The sequence below is a fragment of the Hippoglossus hippoglossus genome, chromosome 13, assembly GCF_009819705.1.
Source record: "Hippoglossus hippoglossus isolate fHipHip1 chromosome 13, fHipHip1.pri, whole genome shotgun sequence".
In the NCBI taxonomy this organism is placed as follows: Eukaryota; Metazoa; Chordata; class Actinopteri; order Pleuronectiformes; family Pleuronectidae; genus Hippoglossus; species Hippoglossus hippoglossus.
Genome location: NC_047163.1, coordinates 11,393,746 through 11,421,185, shown reverse-complemented (window position 1 = coordinate 11,421,185; position 27,440 = coordinate 11,393,746). Strand labels below are relative to the sequence as shown.

Here is a 27,440-nt window from a genome sequence, read left to right as displayed (position 1 = left end):
CAAACTACCCTTCTCATCTTGATTGTGAATGTTGTCCTCGAAAACCAGGTTACCATAAAGAGAACGCAAACAGAGCTCAAATAGAACAAAGGCGTTAAAGTAATCTTGCCTGTTCCCTTGTTAGATGACAAACCAATGAAAACTACAAAATAACAAACCCCCGTCGAGACGAAGTATTGCATTAACCCCCGTCAAAGCACAAATAGCCATTATTAGACTAAAATTTTTGTGAGATTTGAAAAAGCAATTTATAAAACATGTGCTTTAGACCTTTAATATGTTGATTTAACATTGGGCAGAGCAAGGCAAGCTGTTTCCTTGTTTCTACTTTCAAGCTAAGCTAATTGTCCGTTTCATGTTTAAGGGACACGTGTGAGTGGCATTGATCTCTTCATCTTTTCTCCGATGAAAGCTAATTAGCATATTTCCCACAATATCAAAGTGTGCAGGGAAAAGTGAAATCCTAAATTTTCTAAATGAGTTTCATTTTGGATTACCGATTTTCTGAGGGTGGTGATAATAGCTTCAGGGGTTTGAGGGTTGTAATGCAGGTAGGACAGAAGGTTTGGGAGTGATGGAGGGATGGAAGGGATATCGGTGGTATGACAGGGAAGAAGACATGGGAGAGTGTGCTGTGAGGAGGAGAGAGTGTGATGGCAGGTAGCAGAGAGGAGAGCGTGTAGTGATGAGACGGAGAGGTGCATGAGATGGTGTGGAGTAGAGGAGAGTGTGATGGCAGGATGGGATTTGAGTCTTTTAACTTCATTAGTTCTGCCTCAGTCTGGGGTCTGTAGATTATGTCTAATTAAGCAGCTTAACACGGCTTAAAAAGCACCACACAGAAAGCACAAGAGCCTTATCTGTCAACCTGCTCAAACGATTCTCCGCTTCTGCTTTTCTTCCCGTGGCAGACGAACATAAATTCCCTTTGCATGGCCTTTATGCAAGAGAGATTAGAGGCTCTGACATTGGCGCGAGCTGGATAGCTAGCAGCCGCAGTGATAGCGGTGTGGGCTGTGGAGGGAGAGCCTGTGTGGCAAGCGGTGGCGGAGGCAGAGGGGGAGGCAGATGCTTCCTTTCAGACTGCAGGGGGAGAGAGTCAATAAAGAAGGGTGGGGCTCAACACAAGTTCTACTGTTCTTCTAATCATTAGTGGTACACCGGCAATAACTAGACCATACAGTCTGATCATTATCAGAGTGTAACAAGACGCCACCAACCAGTGAAGCTCAAGTAATGCTCTAAAATTAAAGGTGATTAGTTGCTCAACAGCTGTATGAGCCAAAGAGGATCAATATTCCCTCCAAAATTCTGAGAGGGTTAATAGACACAGCAGTGTTAACATCATATCCTAGTTTATAAAGCTGGATAAAATGCTCATCCCGGCTTTGAGAAACCTGGACAGACTCACTGCTCTATGATGAGAACAAGTGGATGTTTCCGACCGTGGTCATGAGTCGTCAGCTAGTTACTGAAGACGTTTTCAGACATGACCTGCGGGTAAAGTCCAAAAATTGGGTCTGGAGTTTACCAAGAATCTGCTTTTCACACAACGCAGCGGGAAGTTCTCTGCACAGACGCGCTCACAACAGGGACAAATCCTCTGCATTGTTGAGGCGAGAGGTGGACAACATGATTTTCTTGACAACACACAGACACGGCTCTTATCACCACAAACTCTTTCGACGTCTTCGTCTGTGTCACCGCTTTTTCACCGGGAGATCATTTTGCGTTAGAAGCGTCATCATTACCCCCGCTCCCTCTCTGCGAATCCTGCGGAGGAACTATCTATTGTGTTCTCAAATAGAATTCTCCTTAACTTCTATGGACTTTTTCCGCCTGGCCCCCTGGTATAAAGATAATCCAGAGCCCCTCACTCTGACAATTACGTTCAGTGAATATCTGAAAACAGCTTTAGTGACGTCACAAAGATCGATCCCACCACTGTTTGAATCATCAAACTTCCCCACCTAAATTATTAGAATCCTAACTCATGTTGCAATAAACAACAGGGGCTGGTTTTGAATGCATTTTGTCTAATATGACCAAAACCAACAGAGAAAACTTGGATATTGCAATGGTTGAAGAGTATGCAAAAAATCATATTGGTATTATCTTGAAATATATTTTTGTTATGACATGAGTCACAATTTAAGTGGAAACTTGACTTTTTGCATTTGTTTTTCGTTAAAAGAAATTGTCAAATTATGAATCAGAGCAAATCGCTAACCCTAACCATTACTTGGGCGGCTGTGGCTTAGGAGGGTAGAGAGACCCGTCCACAAACTTGAAGGTCGGTATGTGCGATCCCCGGCACCTCCGGTCTGCATTTTCCTTTGGCAAGATAATAAATTTAAATTGCCCCTGACGGCTGTAGCAACAGTGTATGAATGGTTTGTGATAGCGCTGTATGAATGTGACTTCTACTGCAAAGCGCTTCGAGTGGTTGATAAGACTGGCAAAGCCCTATAGAACATGCATTTGTATTTATTTCTGCAGAATATAGTTTGTAGCATCATCACTTTAGCATCACAATGCTTCATGTATTAAAGGGGGTTGTGACACATTTTACCTACATTGCACTTTTACTCATATTTTGATGAATTATTCAGCTCATTATAAAAAACCTTTACCAATCAACCATATTTCTGCTGGACTGGGTTAAATGCTGAAACACCTCATCACAACAGCACAGCACTAAAACACACTTCAAATGAATAGTGTGTTTGTGTGCGTTTCCGTTCCACCTCTTACTACACACCACCTATTAATAATGGAGCTGGAGTACCGTCACAGTGACAGCCACTTTGTGTGACGTCACAAATGCTTGGCTGCCGTATGTCAGCGCAGAGCGACTACGCTGGCTGTTATACAAGACTGAGGAGGAGTTATCATGAGCTGTAACAAAACACAGGAGGTCACAGGGAATTTGGCTCCATGACAAGTCAACATCCACCCCACCTCAGGGAAGAGTGTACCCAGACAGAGAGCTGCACAAAAACACCCCTCTTTTTCACTATCTATCTCACTCCTTAACTTTCTTTCCGTCTACCTCAGTCAAGCTGGTCAGCAAAAATAAAACCACGTGCAGAAAAACGAATTCCCTCTAACCCAGAAACACTTTGCAGGATGTACAAAATTGCATCCTGTGCAATTTCAGTTTGGGCAGAGTAAAATGGCTGCCCTCAAAACAGGTCCATCTTGTTAACATGCACAAACACACCAGGGGATACTGGAGAAACACACACACACACACACACACACACACACACACACACACACACACACACACACACACACACACACACACACACACACACACACACACACACACACACACACACACACACACACACACACACACACACACACACACACACACACACACACACACAAATGAGTAGCCTAAGAGCAAAAGCCACAGAGATTCTCATACTGACACCAACTCATCATATTCACTACAGGTGCGACGCCCATAGGCTGAGAAAAAAAAGGTTACAAAAAGGAATTAAAGAATGAGAGGAAAGAGAGAGAAAGAGAGAGAGAGAGAGAGAGAGAGAGAGAGGTGGAGTAGAGGACAATGGTTTGAGAGAAGAGAAGAGCCAGGTAGAGATAAAGAGATAAAGTCTGACTGATCTAGTGAAGAGAAAGAGAGTGCGGGACTTGGAACGGAGGGAGAGATGAAGAGAGAGCTGCTATCTGATAGAAGGGATTTTGCCTTCCCTGGAACAGTAATTTACTAAAGCCATTCTACAGAGGCCCATCAGTGGCGATCTGCTGGCAGATTAGGCGACAAAATCTCATCCCTCGCTCTCCCTCCAGCCAATCAGCGACAGGCGGCGAGCGCAGGGGCAGATGATGAGGGGAGGACAGAGGAGGGGAGGGACAAAATTTCCTGTCTCAGTCTGTTGAATTTAGGAAGGCCACATACACAAACACAGTCGCACACATGCACGTAGAGCACATACAGGAGATTGGATTGGAGTCGGAGCTATCGCTGTTGCATTTTCCCACCCTCAGGATACAGCAGCTAACTCCGTTTGGTCGCAAGAGCTGGGGATTTGTCATTTATAATCAGTTTTCTGCTTGTTTCCCCTGCACTCACTTGTCCTCTCTGCAGTTTGTATCCTGCCCCAAAGGTCTTTGCAGCATTCCTCAGTTGTATTGGTCCGGCGACTCTACCCCGCTCCTCCCTCTCTGACTCTCTCGCCGCTTTTCCTCTAACACGGGACGGGTTCTGTTCCAGTTTGTGCAGCAAATGTATTTAGCCGTTTGGCGCATTTCGACCAAAAATAAAATGGTTTGGAAACCAAAAGGTCTGTTCCCGATTGGAGACCAAAAAAAATCTGGTTCCAGAGCAAACCGCACTGATGTCTGTGAAAGAGGGGATGAAGAAGGGAACAATGGAGGAAGTATGTGAGGAGTTGACTAAAAAAAAGAGAGAGTAGAGGTCTGCAGACAAACAGAGTATCTGTTAAAAGAGCACATAGACTCAGGTAATCCCTGTGATCCACCATCTTGTGCCGGATTGATTTATTGGCCGATATGAGCCTTTAACAAACATCGGTATCGAGGTTGATGTTTGCCGAAATGCGCAAATATGAATATTGGTGTTTTACAGGTTATTGTGCTGTACACTCCCAACCATCCACCACTATAATTTAAGTAATTTAAGTATTTTTGTACCATTCTTTATATTATCTGTTCAGTTTTTTGTTGTCGTTGCCCCTGGCTGAAAGTCTATTTCAATGTAAGTATACAGAGAGAAATGTAAAACCGAAGTCAGATTTCTTGTATGTGTACACATGCTTGGCCAATAAATATTATTCTGATTTGGAATCATGGTCAATTTTTTTAAATATACATGTAATTTCTTACTTTCCAATATCAACATGAGCATCGTCCTGAAAATTATTTTGTGGACGGGCTCTTCTTGCTACTTCTGTTCACTTTCTTTGTGCACTGTGCAATGCCCTTTATTAATGACGAATCCTCAATTACAATGGTAACTTGGTGGAAACACGGGTTGGTTCACTGGGTAGCACCAAGACTCTGAGAATCCTGAACAGATCCAGTTTAAAAACCAGAGCAAATTTAGTGGAAAAAGGATTTTAGCGGAAAAAGGATATCAGTGTGCCTGATTCCAACCCATCCCTCTTTCCAATTCCCTCTCTCCATGCACTGCAGAGGTCTGTCAAGTGTGCCACAGCTGTGCAAGCAGTGAGAACTGTTTACCATGGTACATCATCGGCGAGCCCCAGGAGCACCGCCCCACATGCTCACAGGGCTCTCACAACCGCTGCACAAGTGTTTAGCATACGGTGTTAAACATTACAGAACGATTCAACAACCCAGCGTGTGCCAGGCTGCTAGAACAAGCTTTTCTTGAAGAAGTGGCAAGCTTCCACAGCATGAAACGCTAATGTCAACCTAACGAATTCCTGATTACTATTGAAATTAGCAAAAACAAGGACGTTCTGCAGAATATATATATTTTTAATATATCATACAGTTCCAGTTGCTTGCACACAGTCATGAATGAGCTCCTCTTGGCTGAAGAGGAGAGAGAGAACATCGACATCCTGTCTCCCTCTTTAGCACTGACATGTGAAGAAAACAAAAAGTCCAAACAGTGAGCTGTTCCTTTCCTCTCTATGCCATCACTGCTTCCCCTCTCCCCCCTTGGAACTGCTGCCCAACCTCACAGGATCCCTGAGGACCCCCCGAGTCCTCTGACGAGACGGCTGACATCACCCACCCATGTCTCCTGTCAACTATGACCTCTAGAGGAGCGGGCGGAGGGGAAAGGAGGAAAAGGAAAAGGCAAGGCCTGCGCTCTGTGGTCTAAAAGCTGCATGTGAACACTCACCAGAGTTGCACAATTTCCTAGAATCTGATCCAATAAGTCCAAACAGCAGGGACAGAGAGGGGGTATATTTACATGGAGAATTATTGTGGATGGGAGTCTCTGTAATATACGAGTATGTTGAAACAGGGCTTGCTTAAGGTCTGACAGTGTGCTTGTGCGTAATGCCTGATTAATGGTTCATGGACAGGTTAAACTAGTCTCAGGCACTTGTTTGGTTGGTTCCACCAAATAGCACAAAAACAAGAGGTGCCATGCAATCAAGCAAGCGTGACTCAAAACGATCTGACAGGTTTAGGTCAACACCTAAGCTGATGGCTCTGATATACTCTTAGATTTCTCTTGCAATTCTTGTCCAATTTTATCAACTCTTGTTATTCCTTCTTTCTTCCCTCTTCTCCTCTTGATCTTTCTGACATGCGCATTCATATTCTCACAATGTATGCCCAGCAGGTGACAGATAAAATGGAAGCATCAACATCCTTATAATGTTAACTTTTGTTTTTGTCATTTTATGGCTGACATTTGACAGGAAACTGATAAAGGCAAAGTAATTGACAATTACTTCTGTCACAGTGACTGTGACTGTTCATTTCCGAGATTACAATGAGAGTGGAAAACACCATTTCAATCACCGGTCCCAAACATGACGAGACTCACTGCTGGCTTTGTTTAAAATCATTATTTTAAAGGTTGACGTTTGTTTCATTGTGCATTTCACCAAATCAAAATCACATCAATCACAAAGAGGTTGTTTACAACCTTCCATCACCATGTCTATTTGTTGTGTATTGCAACATGTGGAAGAAGAACCAGCACGAGGGAATTAGGTTTTACAACAGTCAATATGCATTTTCCAAACTGTAATCTAAGGTCATGCGGAAACTATGCAGTCAGGGCAGAACTGGACTTGTGGTTAAAAGTAAAAAACAGTTCCAGTTTTAAGCAGTAAAACAATCTTAATGTCAATAAAACTGTGCACACAGTGTACAATGATATGTAAAATATAAACCTGATCGATGCAGGTTTTTTATTCTCTGTGATGATCCTTAATGTTTAACTTGTGGTTAAAAAACATTACCATTAGCACTCTCACACAATACTTCACTAGAGAATTAGAATAAATTTCCACTTATTAGCACAAACAATTAAAATTTTCTAAAGCAAATTTAATTACAAATTTTTGATTGTGCTTATAAGAAGCAGTGGTAGTGTTTTATCTGTAATCATGGAGGTGGCAGATGAAGAGACCCCAACAACAGTTCTAGACTTAAAGTTTGTTGTCATGTTGAAAATTAATTTGTCTACGCTACAGAATCTGCCACTACAGGCTGAGGATTCTCATCGATCAGATCTCATCAACAACTGAAAACAAAAGAAACATTCACCAACAGTATTTTCCACAATCACTGTAAGATGAATACGCCATTAGTCATTCAGAGTCACTAGTGATTAACCAACTGCCTTTCGGAGCAACTGCATGACTGAAAACAAAAACAAGCAGGCAGAGACATACGCTGACAGATTCTCTCACATGCAGGAGCACCAGACTATTACGACGGAAAGTTTATCTTTACAGTGTGGGGTTCACTTAGAATCAGCAGGTCAAGTAAGTTCAGTGTGATTCGGCCGAAGAAATCTGCTGATTATTTTTCTTGATTAATCAATCCATCATTTAGTGTTTAAATTGTCAGCAAACAGTGAGTCCAAGCTGACATCTTGAAATGTCTAGTTTTGTTGAACTCACAAATCTATTTTAGTATAACAAATTTTCAAGGTACACCTCACTCAAGTAAGCTTGGTCACTATTGAGTTGCATTGTGGGATATGTAGGATCTAGTGTTTTTGGAACTTGACTTATTCTGGAGACAAAGTCAATTTTGAGCATTATTGTTTAAATCTGTCTCTCGTGTCCCAAGATTTCATTAAAATAAATCACTTAACAGCAAATACCTCTTCAAAAATGTAAATAATTTTCTCATTATTTGAAAAAGTATATTCTACCTCTCATGTTTCACTTTAAAAGCTCACACCCTCCTGTACAAATGCTAGTCCAAATGTAAAGAGGGACATGCTGCCACCTCTGTAATATACAGACTCCTCACGTTTCAGTGAAACACTGTGACCTAAATAACACATTATCGTCTAATAAGTCATCTAGACTGATGACAAGTAAATACATGAACTGTGTAGACAAATGGTCTGACAAATAAACACACCAAGCTGAGATTCACCTTTCTCCCGTCTCATGTTCTCTCTGGCAGTCACATGAATTTAAGCTGCAACAGGCCCGGCTCGTCCTGACCTGACAAACTGCATTCCCAACGACCTTTTCCCTCATTGTGCAAAAAGGCCTGCATTCTCCTCTCTCCAACAACTGTGACTAACACGAGCCGTGGTGTGGCGAAGGCTGTCCTTACTCTCTCTCCGAACAACCGTCCAACCCAAAAACAACCCCTACAAATGTTTACATTCTTCGGCCATGTTTCCCTTATTTTTATCTTCACAACTTACGACATACATGGAAGTCGGCAACAAAGGAAGAGGCAGGAATCGAGCAGCCAGAAGTTTGTGTCCCTTACAACCAGCAATGATATATTAGTGTAAAAGCATCATTAGAAATAGAAACCGCAACAAAAACTGTAGTTAGGGTTTTCACTCACAAAAATATCTGACTATCTCACGTTTGAACCCCATGAACGGTAACTTCAATAAGATAATCTCATCCTGTTTGGACGATTTCACACGACCTCAACTCCACTTGTATTCCCTGTAAAACTTGCTACAACATGATCTGTGAGGGATTGTCTCTGACAGTCTGCACAACACGGTTTCGGTCAGCGGATCTTGGATAAACTGATAACTGCAAACTATGAGATACAGTTTTGGAGTTGAAAATTAACAAAACGAGGGAGACACCAGCCCTCATCAGGAATGCTACAAAATGGTGGATCCTCAGGAGCTGCTGCAGCACTGCAACAGGAAATGAACTCTGACATAAGAGCTATGGACCTTGGGGCCCCTACTGCATCCTGGGAAATTATGGCACTGAGAAGAGAAATGACCCATGTCACCCCAGTGAAAACCCAACGCGAAATCCATTTTCAGTCCTCAAAATGCCACACTGGATTTTTTTCAACATTCATGGCGGCATTTTCTAATTGCCCCTAGATTCATGCATTAAAGGTGATTCATCACTAAGAGGGTTTATTTAGCACAAATAAATGTGCTGTTTGCTCAACAGTACCAATCGCAGTAATGAGGCCGAAACCAGGCCAACGCAGGGACTGGCAGAAATCACAGTCTGTCTTTCATTCATGCAGATGGGCTGGACAGTCAGTAACAAAAGGAGAAGGACAGAGATAGACCGTGTGAGCAGTAATAGGAATGACAGTGAGTGTTCATCATCCTCAGAAAGCATTACACAGTACTACGCAGACTGCTTTGGGTGTGCCTCCTCAATCGCTTAAATCCATCTTTCCCTCTGACGCCGCCGTTAGTCGCCGCTCTCTGTTTTATGGCCAGTTTCCAAGCCGTTAGACAATAGTATGGACATAATTAGCTAAGTGGTGGCTGGATGACAGGCAGTGGCGCTGCAATCGATAACGGCAGGCCCAGCCATCTGCAGGGGTTGAGCTGTGCTTACTCATCAGCCCTGGGCTTGCACAAGCCCTCGCTCAGGCCAGAAAGTGGGAGTGGGCCAGATAAAGGACGTGAAGGTGTCTGGGGCTCGCGGCCGGTGATAACGAATGGCTATGAACAGCCACCTTATCTTCTCACCTTAAAGAGGATATGATGTCCACTGTCACACAGCTGCCTAATGGCCAGAACCACATTTATGTTGTAAGGATGAGGAAGGGTCAGCAACTGTTGTTCTCATTGTGTGTGTGTGTGTGTGTGTGTGTGTGTGTGTGTGTGTGTGTGTGTGTGTGTGTGGAGCAGTGTCCACAATTTTTAGGCCATTTCAGTGCCCTCATGACAACAGTTATCCATTTCCACTGCCACATTCCAAACTTTCAAAGTGGAGTTGCATCACCCATGAATACTAATCACTAACAACCAGGTAATGATTTGCAAATGTTAAAATGCCTGGGGCAGGCTCCAAGTTAAGAATACCTAATCAAAACATTGTAAGAAAGAAAAACACCCCTTGTCCAAATACAAGGGTTTTGTGTTCCTGTTTGTGTGGGATAGAGACAGCGTCAGCACATGTTCACTGGGGAGATGCCAAAGGGCATCACAGTGGCGGCCAGATCCCCCTGAAGTGGCATCTGAGACAAATTTCTAGTGACAAGGTGATGCCCTTCCTGTGTCCTTCACCACAGCTGACAATAACATTACACTCGCAGAAAGTTTGGAGGAAATAAACAGAAACATTTCAGAGATAATGTGAAAAAGAGAAGAAAAATACAAAGAGGCAGAGGGGAAGCAGAAGGGATCGATAGAGCTTATAGGAGGAGTTTGAGGAGGGTGAGAAAAACTTGAGGTCAAATGAGGATCTTTCAAAGAGTTCTGGTTGCGCAGGCCTTTTCCTCCGCCCTCCATTTCTGTCACTCTCCTTTTGCTCTGACGCTCATCAGTCTGTGATTAAACCTGCCAACTTTAATAAGAGGATGTTGGAAGCAGCACACCTCCGTGCCTCCCACTCTCCACCTCTCTCTGTCTGAGTGCTGCAGGTGTACGAAGACACCTCCAATAAAGTTGTCAGAACACCAGACAGAAGCAGCATGTTCGAGACACTGAGATGAACAGACAACACACTGGGATAGAAGACTTAACAAAACCTTATGCTCCTGCAGTGTCGAGTTACAATAGCGTTCACATTCCTAATACCTAATATATTGACATGGTGCAAATTCACACCCAATGAGATAGTGAAGATTTACAGTATATGTGTTATAGTCAACGGGAAGTCAAGTGTTTTGCTTACAAGACATCGACACTGGCATCAACCCTTATCAGCACAAGCTCTCTAATCTCAAAGTCTTTCCAAGTTGACTTCTTCATCTGCGTATTCTATGAGCATGGCTCCTCTTTTTCATCCTGAGATATTTGTGTAGTTCTAGTTTTGCGTCCGTGGCGTGTTAGAAGCGTCATTAATTAATATACCCAAACATTTTCCTGCTGTATTCTCACATGGGCTCACTCACATTGGGGAGCAAGAAAAGTTCTAAGTAACTACCATCTGCAGTGAGTAAGTGTTTAAAATTGACTAGTTTATTCAGATCAGGTGGAGACACTGGGTATTATGCTGATTATTAGAAAATACTAGACAGGTACATTGGGGTTCAAGGAACCATACAACCAAAAGGGCGATATGGAGGAAAAGGTCATTGCTGAAAATGGCTTAAATAGCAAGTTTTAATAGGCAGGGATGTCCTTCTACAGGCAACACTGCCAAGATCAGCTTGAGCCTTGAACTGTGGCGTCAAGGCTGAAACTAATTTCACGAAATCATTTTCCATTGCATTCACAAGCACTGACGTTTCGTGAAATTATTTGACGAATTGTAATATTTGAAAAGAAATGTTTCTAAAAGGCAATGGGTAGTTTATTCTGTTCAAGGTGGTTATTTCTGATTATAAATTGAAGTCCATTGTTGCCCTCCTCTGACTCTTCTCTTCACCTTTGACCCGTCAGCCCTCCTCTTCTCCTCACCCTATTCACTACTCCTGCAGCCTCCCATTTTCCCCCCATGCAACCACGCATTGGTGGACTTCCTACAGGAAACTCAGGGGCGCCATGAGGGACAATCTCCAGAGAGAAAGTCAAACAATGACACGCGGGGGCTTCTCCTCCTGACTGCAGCGTAATTTTGGTGGTGAAGCCTGGGGCCTTGCAGATGAGATTAGGGTAGGTCAGCCCGACAGGTTGAGGCAGAGATGAAAACTAAGCGTTGGGTTAGTGTGGGAAATGTGTGAGTGTGTGTATGTGTCCGCAGACAACAAACATGCTCAGAGTTATATCGTGTGTAGGTGGATTTCAGGGCAGTCTCTTTGTCTCTGAGGGTGAGAGGTTTCCATCGTCTATAGCCTCTCAAAATCCCAAGTTTAGCAAAAACACTGACTCACTCGAAAACAATCAGAAGCCATTAGGGCCCTTCACATGATAATGTAATGGCGTGCTGTATGTAATGATGCAGAACAAGCCTCCCTTATCACGCTCGTCCCCAACAACAAAACAAGGAGACGCAGAGGGGTAAGAAGCATGGGGGCACTGCATGTAGGTGGTGCAAACAAGTCCAACCTACTGAACTCCGGGCAGTGGCCTCATTTCATTGGCAGCGACTCAATCATAACATCTTATCTACGGACGTGCTGAGTCATGGAATTCTGCTGTGGCCAATAGCCAAGCAGCAGGGTTACTTATGGCTGTCATTGATTGGTCGATCCCTGAGCACAGAGCTGAAAGGGCACATACCAGGAACACAGCCTGAAGCAGAAACTGGCAGCAGTTTGCTTGCGTTTTACTTTACTCTCTGATTCTTCGTAGCTTTTTTTTTCTCTTCCCCTCCAACTGACTACACACTTTGTTGTGTCACTCTCTCGTTGCTCCTAGTTCTAGTTTCTCCCAGTTTCTCCCCTCGTGTCCTCCCTCTCTACGACCCCTCTGTCGTGTAATTGTATCTGGAATAGCAAAGCAGGGCCGCTCACACACACACACACACACACACACACACACACACACACACACACACACACACACACACACACACACACACACACACACACACACACACACACACACACACACACACACACACACACACACACACACACACACACACACACAGAGGTCACCATTCCTCTGTGGCTTACATCCTGGTCCTTTATCTCCATGGTCACCATGCTTCCAAACAGCTCCCAGCCGCCCATGTCTTTTTTTTTCCACATAGAAACATGATAGCTAGTTTTAAGTATCTTAACATCCCCCATTCCAGCCATTGATCATATCTAAAGTCATTACTTCCCACTCGCATTATGCATTAATAATGCATTTGCATTGGAAAAGCAATACCATAATAAAGTGGGATTGGGATATGGAGCAAATGCAGTCTTTGTTGCTGATTGATTTCATAGGTGACTCATTTGTTATAAAGGGCCTACGCACAGGATACTATTTTATCTTCATGTCACTCAAACATTCACTACTGCTGATCTGGGGTCAGCTCCCTTATACATAAATTGGCCATTCAGGATACAGTTAAACTGCCTCTAAAACAGTGTGGGGGCACACTACAGAGGCTTTTATATCAAGCTGTCCCCATCTGCAAAATCTGTAATGAGCAAAGGGAGCTGAAACAGTGGGGAGAGAAGAGAACCTCAGTTCAACTGAGGCAGGCACACTTTCTAATGGAAATTCAGATACAATCATCCCAGAATGCACTTCTCTCTGCCTAATAATCGGCCACCAGAACAAGGCAGCCATTGAGAGGAGAGTGACTGTAATCTGGTCCACCAAACTCCAAAGCTGCCCGCTATAATTAGCTCCTTTCTCCATCAAACACAGGCTCACACTGACTCACAAGCAAACCTCTCCTGTAGAACAAGAGAGAGAGGAGATTTGGCGCATTTTCGGACGAGCAGGGAAATTTCCCATCCTCTGCAGATACAGAGTCGCCCCACGTAGACAGGTATCGCTGTGAAATCTGCAAATGAGCAGGTGAGAGGCCGTCGTTTCATTCAGCGGCACAATGGTTTGTGGACATAAAAGCCTGAGTTGACATGGAAATATTGCGGCATGGGTCGAGTTATCAAATTAAGTGGTATTACAAGTCAGACACATATTGTTCCTTATTAAAATAATATGCTCACAGCCGGACTTAGTGACAGAGCGTGTTTAAGACTAAAAAGCTCAAGTAATTTTCAGCTTCTTTTTTGATTATTGGTCCAGTTTTAAAAGGTCAAACAAAGACTCAGGATTAGACACAATATGAAGAAAGAATCCCTCCACTGTTTTCAGTTCTGAAAACTGTTTATCCGTCCACATTATATGGGACAGTCTCACGTTCTGTGTCCTCATCAAAAGGATGTATCCACATCTCTGACCTACATCCTGACCAGCAAAGCCCGCCTCTAATCCCAGGAACATGTTCTAGCCCAGGGATTCACATCACAATCCCAGCCCAGAGGCAGGCAGGCAGACAGACAGACAGGCTTGAGTGGGTATATGCTGGTAGCTAGCCTGCTGCCTGGGCAAATGGCATGGCTATTAGAGGAAGACTAGGCTTCCTGGAGAGGTGTGACTGCGGTGCAAAGGGCCCAATCAAGCAGAGAACAGAAGTGCTGACAGCTGCTAATACATTTACCTAACAGCAAAGAGACTGGCACACCAATGAAAATGTGTATACGTCTGTGTTTTCCTCTTTTTTAGCATGGTACTCTCGATGAGGTTGATTAAGCTCAAAAGGTTAGAAACTCAACCAGAGCCGATGCAGAATTATGAGTCAATTCAGGCTCAGCTCACATGCGTCTATAGTGATTATATTACAAGTGGACAGCTCAGTATAGTACTGGTGTGAATGCCCCCACGAAGATCATCCGACTACATTCGGAGTCGGTCTGAGACGCCTGGGGCCACATTCCTTTAACAGGGTGTACACAACTAGTCCTGGGTTCCCCTGAAGGACCACCTGAACTAACGTAAATGGAAGCATATATTCATATGTGCACCAATAGCGACATCAGATATTAAAGTTTGACAACAGGCAGAAATTCTATATTGGATCAAGCAAGTTGGGTGATTCTGTCCAGGGTGAACCCCGCCTCTCACCCAATGTCCGCTGGGATTGCTTCCCTCAAAAGGACAAGTGGCATTGATAACGGATGGACACCAAGTAATATACCTGGTCTGCACTGCTTTAATTTCTTCTTCTTTTAATTTCTAAAGTACGAGGCAGTGAAAGTGCATTTCTGCTTCCCTGTGGTTAAATTCAACACATTTAATCTTTGCAAACAGGAACGATGTACATGTTTATGAAAATATAAAGCAGGGAATTGAGATCACAAGTGGTCATTGGAGACACGTGTTGAGACGCATTCTCCAAAACCAACTCCCTCCCAGTACGCATGCTAATTCTAGGTGGACCTTGATGGTTTGAAACAAAATACAAACCAGAATATATCAATTATCAAATGACAAGTGTCCTGAAAATCTCCCTTCTTGTTGTCAGTGACACAGCAGTACAGCCATCTTGCTGTGCACCTCTGTATTCAGGCCATATCAAAAACCGACACTGCTGTTCACCCACTTGTGTCACCCTGTGAAATTGTTCACAATCAATATTAAATCAATAATCCAGAGGCCGGTGGACAGATCACTTTAGAAATAAAAGTACTGAAGTGTCGGGGAAGGACTGATGAAAAGGGAGTGGCTGACGGGGCAGTGACCACTTTGCAGAGGCAGTGAAATAAAGCTGTGACACACCGGTGACTAGTTCTGGCACAAAAACACCCCACAGATTATTGGTTGTGGTAAATGCAAACATCAGGTGCCTTTTATCAGCCTATCAGCAGCACAAAGAGGGAGACACGCATCATCCGGAGAGTCATGGTAAATATTCCCAACCTGGGATATTTAACTGGTGGAGAAACAGCTACACGTTCAATCCAGAGAGATTTTAGTCATTTTGTTGTGGCTGACAGGTACAGTTGAAGGAAAAGGGAACAGGGGAGAGTTTCAGGGCGTATGCACATTAGGTAAGTGTGTCACCAGGAAGCCCTGTACATGCAGCTTTGAGGTTTGCAAATTCAGTAGGTTTAAGAGCTCCGGTTTTGACCTACAATCTGATGACGGCTACCAAAGTGTTGAGCGTAGGCAGGCAGTGAAAATGAATGGTTTAAAACTTCTCAAAAAAACCTCTGGTGTGATGCATTTATTCATCCAGGAGGTGATTGGCACATTGATGAACACGCAAAACATGCAGTTGCTTGACAGATGGTGAGAGGGTCCAACACAAACATCCTATTTCCCCTCTGCTAAGTCCACAGGGTCCTCGTATTTTAAAGGGATACGGGGCAGCCTCTCAAGCCCTGATAACACCAATGCATTCCAGGTGATGTTGTGCAAACAATTTTAATGTTTGGACAAGATCCATTTTTATGACCTCCCTTTTTTTTCTCCTCTGGAAACTTGTCATTTAAACAAGAAACATTAGGAGCAGCTGTATTCGTTCATTTCTTTTAAATCCACCCATGCATTATTATTAATGATATTTATTAGTATTACTTTTAAGGGCTTCAAATCACACCAGCCCTCAATGGGGGGGGGGGAGGTTGACTCCCAGTTTTCTTGTCAGCTTTGACCAACCCATGCAGCAAAGTAAAGGGAAATAAAGGCCTTAAAACGCCTTTTAAAAACACAGTTATGCTCTTAAAAATGGTCCCTTCACGTGTGTGCGCCTATGTGTTGTAAAGGGGAGAGTGTGGTCGACATACCATAGCATTCCTCCCTCTCCAGATCCCGTCCACTCCTTCTCTTCCTCTGCGACTCGCGGCCGGCGAAAGACTTTTTCTTTTTTCTTTTTTTTTTTTAATAGAAGAGACAAAAACCTCTCCCGTCGATTCTTCTCCTCTTTCTCTTTCTGTCTCTTCCTCTCTGCCAGTAAACACGCTGCGTGTCCGCCGCTGCTCCTTCTCGTCAGCCCGAAGTTTTCACATGCACATTATCTCTTCGTGGGTCTCGGGGGGAGAAAAACAACTAAAACCTCGTCAGGAGGAGGAGAGCGAGGAAAATGAAGCTGCTGTTCAAACTCCAGTCTTTTACACCGAAGAATGGAAGAGGGGAAGGGGGAGGAGAGGAGCTGCTGCCGCCGCTGCCTGCTTTTTTCCTCCTCGCTTCGCCACCACGTTGTTTTGACCAATTATTATTTCCTTTGTTGTGTGAAGAAATAAAGGGTCCGTGTGGAAACGCGGCGTCCCGTCGTCACTCCGCTCACACGTTTGATTCCCCGCTGAACCACCGCTCGCTCCGCACCGAGCTGCTGCCGCACGTTCAGACCCCGACAGGCCCAAAGTGTGACGGTGTGTACAAGTCTCTGCTGCTTTTTTTTCAGCTTCCCAATAATGGCGGACCTTCTCCCGAATCCAGCATCTCCCCTCCGATTCACCCAGAGAGAGAGAAAGGAAAAAGAGAGAGAGAGAGAGAGCGAGGGAGAGAGACACTGAGAGAGAGTGAGGGAGAGAGAGAGAGAGAGAGATACAGAGTGAGTGAGGGAGAGACAGAGAGAGAGACACTGAGAGAAAATGGGGAAAAGAGGGAGAGAGACACTGTGAGGGAGGGAGAGAGAGAGAGAGAGAGAGAGAGAGAGAGAGAGAGAGAGAGAGAGAGAGAGTCTCCCAGTGGTTCATGGACACAATTACAACACACACACACAGTTTATATGTATATATAAAATGATATAAATGTTTATTTTAAAAAATGTATACATCAATACAATCATTGGAGGTCAGAGGCTCATCCATAAAGAGTAAAGTATACAAAAACAAACAATGATGGGAGAAATTAGGACAGAGGTGAGGGAAGCAAATAAATCAATATATGATGCACCACAATAGCTTAAAGTATCACGAATGTAAATAGTCAACTTTCCCCTTAACTAGCTACAACAACATAAAACCGCTGCTGGGATCAGTACAAATAATAATCCAATAAGTATTTTTACTCTTAATTCTTTAAATAAATTTGGCTACCAATGCATTTGCTCTTCTACTTTAGTAAAAAGAACAGGGGGTATTGGATAAAGGATTTACTTCTGTCACTACTGATGATAACATATGTACATGATGTTTGATGGTTTGTATGATATGATACAAAAACACATGAAATAGATGCTACAACAATTCAAATTAAAGTTCTGCCTCCTCAAAGCTCTTGTTACATTGTTTTTATTGGTGGTTATTTACCTCACTGCAGAGCTCAGTTTACTGGATGTTTTATGTGTTACTACATCATAGATGTCAAACTGCTCTGGTCTTGTCTGTTGCCACACTGTTTACAAGCTGAAACAAGGGAATCTCATCACGATTGTAATTAATTAATTTTAGTTTTGGTCCATTTGCAATCTTTGCCCCATGCCTTCCACTCCACTTCCTCTCACAAGTAATTTCCATTCCCCCCCGTACAAACTCAAACATTAGTCACTGACTTACATGTTTTCATCTTCCACGGCTGCATCACGTGGAATAGATTTGTTGAGCGGTCAACCGGAAATGCCTTTCGGGCAGCACAAAGGTAAAATAGTTAATAGCTTTACAGGGAAAATCAATCATCTCAAAGGTTAGTCCTAATTATACAGTGTGTTTTGTGCACCGAGTCATCCACTTGGTAAAAGAGTTGCTGTAGAAGTTCTCTGCCCGTCGAAGAGTTCAGCCACTCAGTGATGAACAATTTAAACTCCTGAGGTATGATGTCAGACTTTTTTGGGGTTGTTTTTTCAGGAAGACAATGCAATTACTTCCACATACTTGGAGAAACGTCTGCCGTGTTGTACAAGACAACTGGCTGTACTAACAGCTCAAACAGATGTTCAGTGTCTTACACTGGGGCTTTCTCCTGGAATGCTCCTCTTTCTATTTGTTATGAACTTCCTCGGACATGCACTTCCAATCCATTACTCCAAGGGCTGGGTGAAAAGAAAACAAATACTTCATAATACTGAAAAACCCAATAAACTATTTTGTAGTCAAATTGGTCTCTTTAGGGGAAATACTACACCCTAGAAACAATTTGAACATTATGTCAGAGGCGTTAAAGATGAAGTCAAAGTGAAAGCGATTAAACCTCCTCGGCTGTTGAATTGAAAACCAAAACCATAAGAAATAACATTTGTGAATATAATTTCTGTTATTACAACATGAGGAGTACAATTATGATGTATAATGTGCTACGTGTCCTTTGACAGGCTGAAATGTGATCCACCATTAAACGCACAGCCAGGCAGGGTTCAAGGTGCGCTGCCCGCCGTTTGAGTCCACAAGCTTCTGTCCAATCACGTTGGTTCCCTGTGTTCTCAGCAATATTTGCATGACCCCAATCACACAGAGCGAGATTAGCAGGGGTCAAAGTTTCTGTCGAATAATCTGCCTCTGTTTTACGTCCCTTTCTCCTACCGCAGTTGGCTAAACACGGGACAGGCCCCCATCATAAAACTTTTATTTTTTCGTACGCTTCATTTACGACACACACTGCTTATTTGTTCTATTTCATTCTCATATAAAGATCACCATAGGGTTGGACACACCAGAATGAAAACACAGCTGCGACCAGTATGTGGAAGAAAAACTCCACACTTACCATTTACTCAATGGTTGGTTTCCCCTTTCATTTTATTCCCTTTTTCCCTATCCTACCTCAGCCCTCTCTGTATTTGCAGCTGAAATATTTCTGGGTCCCAAGGGCAGGCACATTCCTCCACTCACAGTTGTGCAATCCCTGACAATCACCGCCACCCCCCCCCCCCCCCCCCATCCCCCCTCTGACTCCCTAAAAGCCCTGAACGCTCGGAGAGGCGAGCTGTCCAAGCTGTCTGGGCGATGTTCTGTGGTGAGTTGGCTGCCCGACCAGACCAGTAAACAAACTCTGAGCCCTGACTCTGCAGAAAACAACCCACAGATAATGTAACCTCAACAGGATGGAAATATATAGTGATACTTTTAAAAAAATTTTATTTCGGAGTGTGTATGGAAATAACTTTGAGGGGTGTCAGATGTGTGGAACATGTAACCACACACAACATGAAACACACATTTTGAGAAGTTGTTAATAATAAAAAATAACAACAACAACAACAACAACAACAACAATAATAATAATATTAATAATAATAATAAAGCTCTTATTATTATTATTGTTGTTATGTTATTAGTTTTATATGTGCAACATTAAAAATGCTCAAAGACACTTTATAAAGGTTGAAAAAATACAAAGCAAATGAAAGCAAATAAACAAAATTTGTATTCTTATTCTTATTCGTATTCTTATAATACATTACATTACATTACATTACATTATATAATATAATATAATATAATATAATATAATATAATATAATATGATATGATATAATATGATATAATATAATATAATATAATATAATATAATATAATATAATATATTTGACATGGTAAATACTGACACTGCAGTTTGTTTGACGTAATAAATATTTATGATACTTATTTAGTGATTCAGATTTAGTAATAAAAAGGATACATTATTCATTAGTAAGTATTAATATTATTAGTGTTTTGTTACTGCACATTAAATGCTTCTACGGCAGAAAACTGCAAGTTACGACCTTTTTTGCTTCTCATGTGATCCACAGCGCGAGGGGCCGCTGGTGTTTGTAGTTTCAAATGACCTTCTGTATGTTCTAAACGCGACATGAAGAACTACATCCCCCATCATGCAGCGTATTTCAGCGTAGTTTTGCTCTTCCTGTTAGCTCGGGGAAGATAGCGGACGAGCGGTCGAAGAAAATACTGATGTTTTTATCTGAAATCGTGGAATAATTGTTCAGGAACGAGCTGCCGTGGAGTTTCCAACGTCCATCTTCTGGAGACGAAAATGGTGAATATGTCTGAGATGAACACGGCTCCATTATCTTCTCATTCCATTAGCGTGTTAGCGTCGGATGCTCATTCAGGCAGTCGGACACGTTAGCGACAGCTAGTTAGTAAGTTAGCTAACTTGTCATCGCAGACTAAGGCCACATACGTGAAGTCACGATGATTTACCTCACACACTAACCTCTAGTTAGCTGAAGTATTTCACACATCATTTAGTTTTACTCTGTCTAATGTCTCGTTCAATTCTCATGTCCAGATAAACGGGTGCGGTTCGGGGAACGCTAGCTGTCACGTTAGCTTAAGCTAACAGGTATTTTTCTCCACAGCTAAAAAGCTGCACAGTTTAACGAGAGGCTCCCAGTATTAGTTAGCAGGATATAAATGGTGTTTAGTACTATGTTATTAACAGGTGATGCTCGTGGCCGACAGAGGGACGGTCGACGGGGTCTCTGTGTGTCAGAGCTCGACGTGAAGAAGAAGCTACTCAGATATTGTAGATAAATAGATCACTAACACCACAAATTCAAAAAGCCAAACCACAAGTCAAAGTACTGCATTGAAAAACACTGACGTTAAATTGCGTAATCAAGATCAGTACTTAACCCTTTTGTACGAAAAGTGACTCAAACAATGATATGAATATTTTACAACTAATTATTCCTGCTCCACTTGTATACAATGTTGAGTAGTTTATAATTTCTTCAGATAAATGTACTGTAGTAAAATGTACAATATTTCCTTCTGTAATGCAGTTAAATAGAAGAGTGCGGAAATACTTGAAAAGAGCAAAGTACCTTTTAAGTACAGTGCTTGAGTGGATGTACTTAGTAACATTTCCCGATGGCCAGATCCCATTGACACATATATCAGTAAACTACTCCCGTTCTAATCTCATTTGTCTTTCTGTTTTTTTCTTTTCTTTTATCACATAGATCCGCTTCATCCTCATTCAGAACCGAGCAGGGAAGACGCGACTGGCCAAATGGTACATGCAGTTTGACGATGATGAGAAACAGAAGTTGATTGAGGAAGTTCACGCTGTGGTAACTGTCCGGGATGCCAAACACACCAACTTTGTGGAGGTATGGGATCAGTCAGTATCTTCTGTATACATGTGTGGTTCTCTATTTTTGTGGGTGGTTCGGGGACATGCCCAGATTTCCTACTTTGTTTAGTAGAACCAGGCCTTTTTTCAATGACCACAGTGTAATGACTGAAACCACGCTGTCGTTAAAAATCTCAGTCGTGGCTACTTCACAGTAAAATAATTGAGTGACTCATGTGTGTCCCACATTACAAGCTTTTTCCACAAGCTACTTAAACAAATCATAAAGCAGTTTTAACAATTTCTAAAGCGATTTGAGAAAAGAACTCTGAAAATCTGTGGGTCGTATTCAAGACAATGACACTTCTCATCAGTTTTATGATGCAATATGTTCCATGTAATTATAGATATACTGGATGTGTATTATCTCAAAGTTTGAAAGCTTAAGCCAAAGTTAAGCTGCTGCTGTTGTCATAATATGAGACAAAAATGTTGAGAGCTTTTATCTCTGTTGTTCTCACAGTTCAGGAACTTCAAGATCATTTACCGGCGTTATGCTGGCCTGTACTTCTGTATTTGTGTGGACGTGACGGATAACAACCTGGCATACCTCGAGGGAATCCACAATTTCGTAGAGGTAACAGACACACAAACACATGATGTATAGATTTAGTAAGTGAACTATGAAGATTTAGTTCTCATGGTTCGATTGTTTTCTGGAATGTCTGTTGATGATTTCTTTCAAGATGTTCTGTCCTCTTCTGTCTTGCTTCTCCTCATTAAACCTGAACGCTTGTGAGATACATGGGGCTGTTCAGGATTTAAGTTTACTAGTGATACACCTCACATTAGAAAAAAATTGCTCTCCACACTGACTTCAGGATGTGGATTATCAGCTTGTTGCAAGTAAAACAAATGAGTCACAGTTAAACATTCAGCATGACCGTTCATGTCAGTGCAAATTACCAAACACAGAGGTAGCTTCATTAAAGGGATAGCTCACCCAAAAATGAAAATTCCCTCATTATCTACTTACCACAATGCCGATGGAGGGGTGGGTGTGGGGTCATCCAAGTTTCCATAAGCCCCGACTTGAAAATTCGACTTGAAACGGCGTCAATTACGCCATGTTTTTAGCCTAAATGGCTGCTGTGATCCACGCGTGAATGCGGCTCCAGATGAGGCAGTGGTATCCCCAGAGTCTCATAGAGCAAAATGTGTCTGCGTAGATAATTACATTACGTGGAAAGAAACAAGTTTGCCCACGTTCTGAGAAAAAAACGTGTGAAGAGCGATAATTGTGGCTGTGAGCTTAAGTTGAACAGAACTTTCAAAAATGGTATAACACCCTTTTCCACCCGCTGATGTCAGCCTGTCCATTCATTTCTTCAGGGATATTCACCACAAAATGTTGAGTATTTCAGAAATTGCGAGACACATTACTGAGAAAAGCATATTTCTATCATCTCCTGATTGAGCTGCACATTGTAACGTATGAATTAGAGTTACTATTATAAACAGTGTGGTACAATTAACGTGCTAAAGGAGTCAGCGGAAGAAATATCAAGAGGCAATTTTAACCTTCGAAGAATATATAGAGGGACTCCATTTATTCTAAATCTTGGTTGTTATGTGAAGGCATTAGACAGCTCAAGTCCGGTCTTATCACTTAGTTGAAGTGCTGTTTAACTGCTTTTTCTTTTTCTAATCGTATTCAGTTTTAAAAATCAAATAGTAGCAGCTCAAACTGACCCTGGAGTACGATCGACTGTTTGTTCAGGACAGAACAAACCGTAGTTTTCGAGCCAGAGCCGTCAGGAGTGAAGGTCATTGGATGTAATGTTTGACTATAAAGGAATGCACGTACACGCACTCTGAAGCACACAGCCGTCTTCATTTCTACTTTTGAAACTTGTTGTTGCACACGGCTACGTACCCGACGAGAAACAACCCATTCAAAATTAATCCTGTTGATTTTTCTTTTCATCACATTTTTTCTCTACGTCCAAGTTAATACAAAACGAGATGAAGTGCACGTCAGCTCGCTACGGGACGTCACGCTGCTCATTTGAACAGTCACTGATGCTAATTTGAAACAAGGGGTCTGTAATTCGGTCACGCTCCATGACAATATATCAATGCTTCAAAATAATTGCACATGGAAACAAGATGAGGACCACATTAATTTTAATTTGGTGTGTTTTATATGGATGTGCTTGTAGTGTAAATTAGCTTATTACATGGTTGTTAAGTGGCTTCTGCTGCGTCAGTATATTTCTGCACCAATGGGTCACATTAACACATTATTACCGTATTAATATATATATATTTTTCTAATGTATTCTTAGATTATCTGTTATCTGATGAATTACTGTTCTCGTCTTTCCTGTAAGGTGCTGAATGAGTATTTTCACAACGTGTGTGAACTGGACCTGGTGTTCAACTTCTATAAGGTAAGAAAACGAAAATACTATCTTTCACCTTGTGAGGTTTTCAAACGATTTAATCAACACCTTGATGGAGCAGAGGAGGACAAAAGGCAGACGAGAATATTTCTTTCATCACAATACCATGGCAACCAATTAAGTACTTACAACTAGAAATAACTCACTGAGTGAAATCCATCTAAACGATTATCCTCTATATTTTCCATAGAAAGAAACGCTAAGCAGCTAACACCTCCGAACGCCCTCCCCCCCAGCTGCTGCCAGTGTTGCTGCTAATTAGCGAAAGCATCTGAACATCCGCCCACGTGCTAACACAAAGCAATTTGATGCAGTGTTACAACCAGAAGTGAAAATTGTTTAACATAAACTCGCTCTCTTTCTCTTCAACTGATGTATTCCTGTTCCAAACAAAAAGGTTTCAAAGGCTTAGTTACTCACTTCTCTCATTATAGTTAAGTTCTAGTTATACAATTTGTTTGGGCCTGAGCACCTTGTAACACCGGTAACATCGACTATAGTGTCAACCCCACCCTTGAAATTTTCACCATTGTTTCTTAGTATTTGCTGTATTGGTATGTAGTCGTATGGATGTAGCCGGATCTATCCAGTCAGAGTTAGTCATGTGTGCTAATGTTAGCGTCTCAGTGTGTTTTGTCACCCACTGGTTATTGTGACATTTCGATGACACAGCAGTGGAGTTCTCATGCTGACCACAGGCCAGGTGATGACTGGACAATGTAAACATCATTTTCCAGAAACCTCAACAGTTTCATGTGTACAGCAGGAGATAATGTCCCTCTGGTTTTAGTCACAACATGTGGTTTGTGGTATCTGTGCTGTTTTCGTCCTTAATTGCCACAATCCTGTCATTTCCTTTCCTGCCCTCTAACGCACCTCTTCTCTCTCTGTGTTTTTAAGGTGTACACAGTGGTGGATGAGATGTTCCTCGCAGGAGAGATCAGGGAGACCAGTCAGACCAAGGTCCTCAAGCAGCTCCTCATGCTCCAGTCGCTCGAGTAGAAACCAGACAACCGTCCTTCCTACCTGCTCGGCATTCTGCTGCCCTGGAACCTGAACCAACCTCCTGTCTCTCTGGAAAGGATCCCCCATCATTGTCTTTCAGAACTTCAGGAGGATTTTTTTTTTAGAAATAGAAATACACAATATTGTTTACATATGATATATAATGTAGAAGTTCGGTAAATCACTTTGTTATGGCAGTCTATGGCTACATCCATACTACTACGTTTTCTTTTGAAAAGCATCAATTCTGCTACGGATACACCTGGAGTTCACACTAGAGACGCTAAAACTGAGAAGTTAGGAAACGTTGCTGGCTTTGTTTTAGCTTGAAAACTGCAGGGCTGGGGTTTAGTCTGGATGGGTATAAACACAGATGTTTGGAAAAGGTGGTGTAGAAAGTCACAAGCAGTTGCTGATTGGGTCTCACGACGTATCCTTCACTTATTCATCAGGCTCCCATCGTGTTTTTCCTGCAAATACTGGAACGCACATGTCAGTGTACTTAAGTGGTCAACAGATATGTTTTCACGCATTCTAGTATAAGATTAAAACTGATATGGATACACTTGTGGGGGACAGGTCGTTTAAGTTTCAAAATGGCATTTTCCAACAGAATCGTAGTCGTATGGATGCAGCCTCTGTTCAAATACTCTGTTGTACTCGTGATGAAGTCACTCGATACAAAGGCTGTACATTTCAACATGTTGACATTTCGTATACCATTTCAGTTACAGTCAGCTTTATATTGGGTTCCCTCGTCCTAACGCCAGAGGCTGCAGAAATGAGTAATTTCATGTTGTTAGTAATTGCATTCATCTCTATTGAGTGTGGAAACACTGACGTAAATCCATCAGTGTGACACTGCTCTCCCCTCCTCCTCTCCTCCCTTTATTAACCTCAACTTTCATTTAATGGCACTACTAGAACTAACAAGCACCTGTATGTGTATAAAGACGGGCTGTAATGATCGGATGTTTGCATTGAGAACCTAAAACCACCTGGCAGCCGTCTCTATGAAACCACGCAAGCAAAGACCTGGCAAGTGTTGTGGTGTTGGACTCACCGAGGCTGCTCTGCATTTTACATCTGGATCACAGTACAAGCAAACTCCAACTAGAAAAGGCCCTTTAAAGCAATTGACCCAGCGCGGCAAGTTCCTAATTGACTGGAGTGTACTTAGGACGAGTACCATTGTGACTGTGTTATGACAACCTGGTGTTCTCACGGCTGATGAGAAACGCAGTTAGTTATGTTAACTCAAGATGGCGTCTGTAATCATCTTATATGGTGCTCGTTGGTCACACTTAAAACGCAAATGCACCCAGAGGGAATAAGACCTGGGCATAGAGGATATTTTACACAAAGCAGGGCTGTGACGCTTGCTTCGAATGGTTTGTGCGTACGTGCGTGTGGTGAGTTATGTTGAATATTGTGAAATTAACAGTCATTCCAGTAAAACTCTTGAGTCTGAGCAGTATTTACATGTTTAAGATCCATACATCAAACTGTTTTTGAAATTTCCTCTGCAAAGCTTCATGAATTTGACAAAAGAAAAAAGGCCAAAACTTTGCTGGACTTAGATGTTAATGAAATTCCTTTTCATACTCTGATTTAACCAGATCCACTAAGAGAGGCGGTTTCAAACGTCATTGTTGTTTAACTAATTTTTTTTATTTTATGGTTATATCTGGCATTATTACTGAAACATGTTCTGCTTCCCTTCTCGTCCACATGTGAGTTTATTGGTGGAAAATGTGTGCGTGTGTGTGTATGTATTGTCTCCAATTCAACTACCCACATCAATATGTCCCATTATATGTAAATAATAAAATAAACAGATGAAGTGATACATGAGCATTTACTGTTTTTGATCAAGCTCTATGAAAAGGACATTGTTCAACATTATCTGATAAATAAGATGTATAAAATTATAAATCAGGTACTATTTATTCTCATACATATACTTTTTTAACCATATGTTAGCTTGATAAGTATTCAGTATGTATTATATTTTAACAAAACATGGAAACAACTGGCTGAGCCAATGGGCTCTGAGGTGCCTCGGTCTTGAACGCCACTAACTGGTGATTTGCCTGTTCAGTACCTTAGCACCATCTAGTGGCCAAACATCTTCCACAGTAAATAATACAATGTAGTTATGAGGTCATCCTGACAGCTGGTCTCGGATCGATAAATCAGTCAATATATCCACATCAGCTACATTAAGCCACTCTAGCTGTTACTGCATCGACCCAGAAACATAAATCCAGACAATTGGACACAGAGGACATTTACTCTTCATCACTCGAGTCCTGTGATATCCTAACATTGCCCTGACTGCCTCCCACAAGAAATGACTTGCCTGAAGAATGGAGGTTGAGCCAAATGAATCATGTACACGGATTCAGTTGTTAAACTTACAGGTCTGTTAACTCAGCAGAGCCATAAACCTGATGCGAGATAAATTGTTGCTAAACTAGAATTACTGCCCTGTG

The 27,440-nt window shown here is 42.2% G+C and overlaps 2 protein-coding genes across 2 annotated transcripts in view; one reads left to right on the top strand and one right to left on the bottom strand.

Moving 5' to 3' along the window:
* arhgap35a (Rho GTPase activating protein 35a) overlaps positions 1–17,010 on the bottom strand; it is a 67,872-nt gene extending 50,862 nt beyond the window's left edge. Inside the window, exon 1 of the mRNA XM_034604681.1 lies at positions 16,303–17,010. The gene's annotated coding sequence lies outside the window, so the exon portion shown is untranslated. The remainder of the gene's footprint in view (positions 1–16,302) is intronic.
* Positions 17,011–20,268: 3,258 nt separating this feature from the next.
* Positions 20,269–26,799, top strand: ap2s1 (adaptor related protein complex 2 subunit sigma 1). Its single transcript, XM_034604694.1, has 5 exons — positions 20,269–20,431; positions 21,363–21,512; positions 21,999–22,112; positions 23,869–23,928; positions 24,841–26,799. The coding sequence occupies exons 1-5, from the start codon at positions 20,429–20,431 to the stop codon at positions 24,940–24,942; spliced, it is 429 nt and encodes a 142-aa protein (XP_034460585.1). The 5' UTR covers positions 20,269–20,428; the 3' UTR covers positions 24,943–26,799.
* The last annotated feature ends 641 nt before the right edge of the window (positions 26,800–27,440 follow it).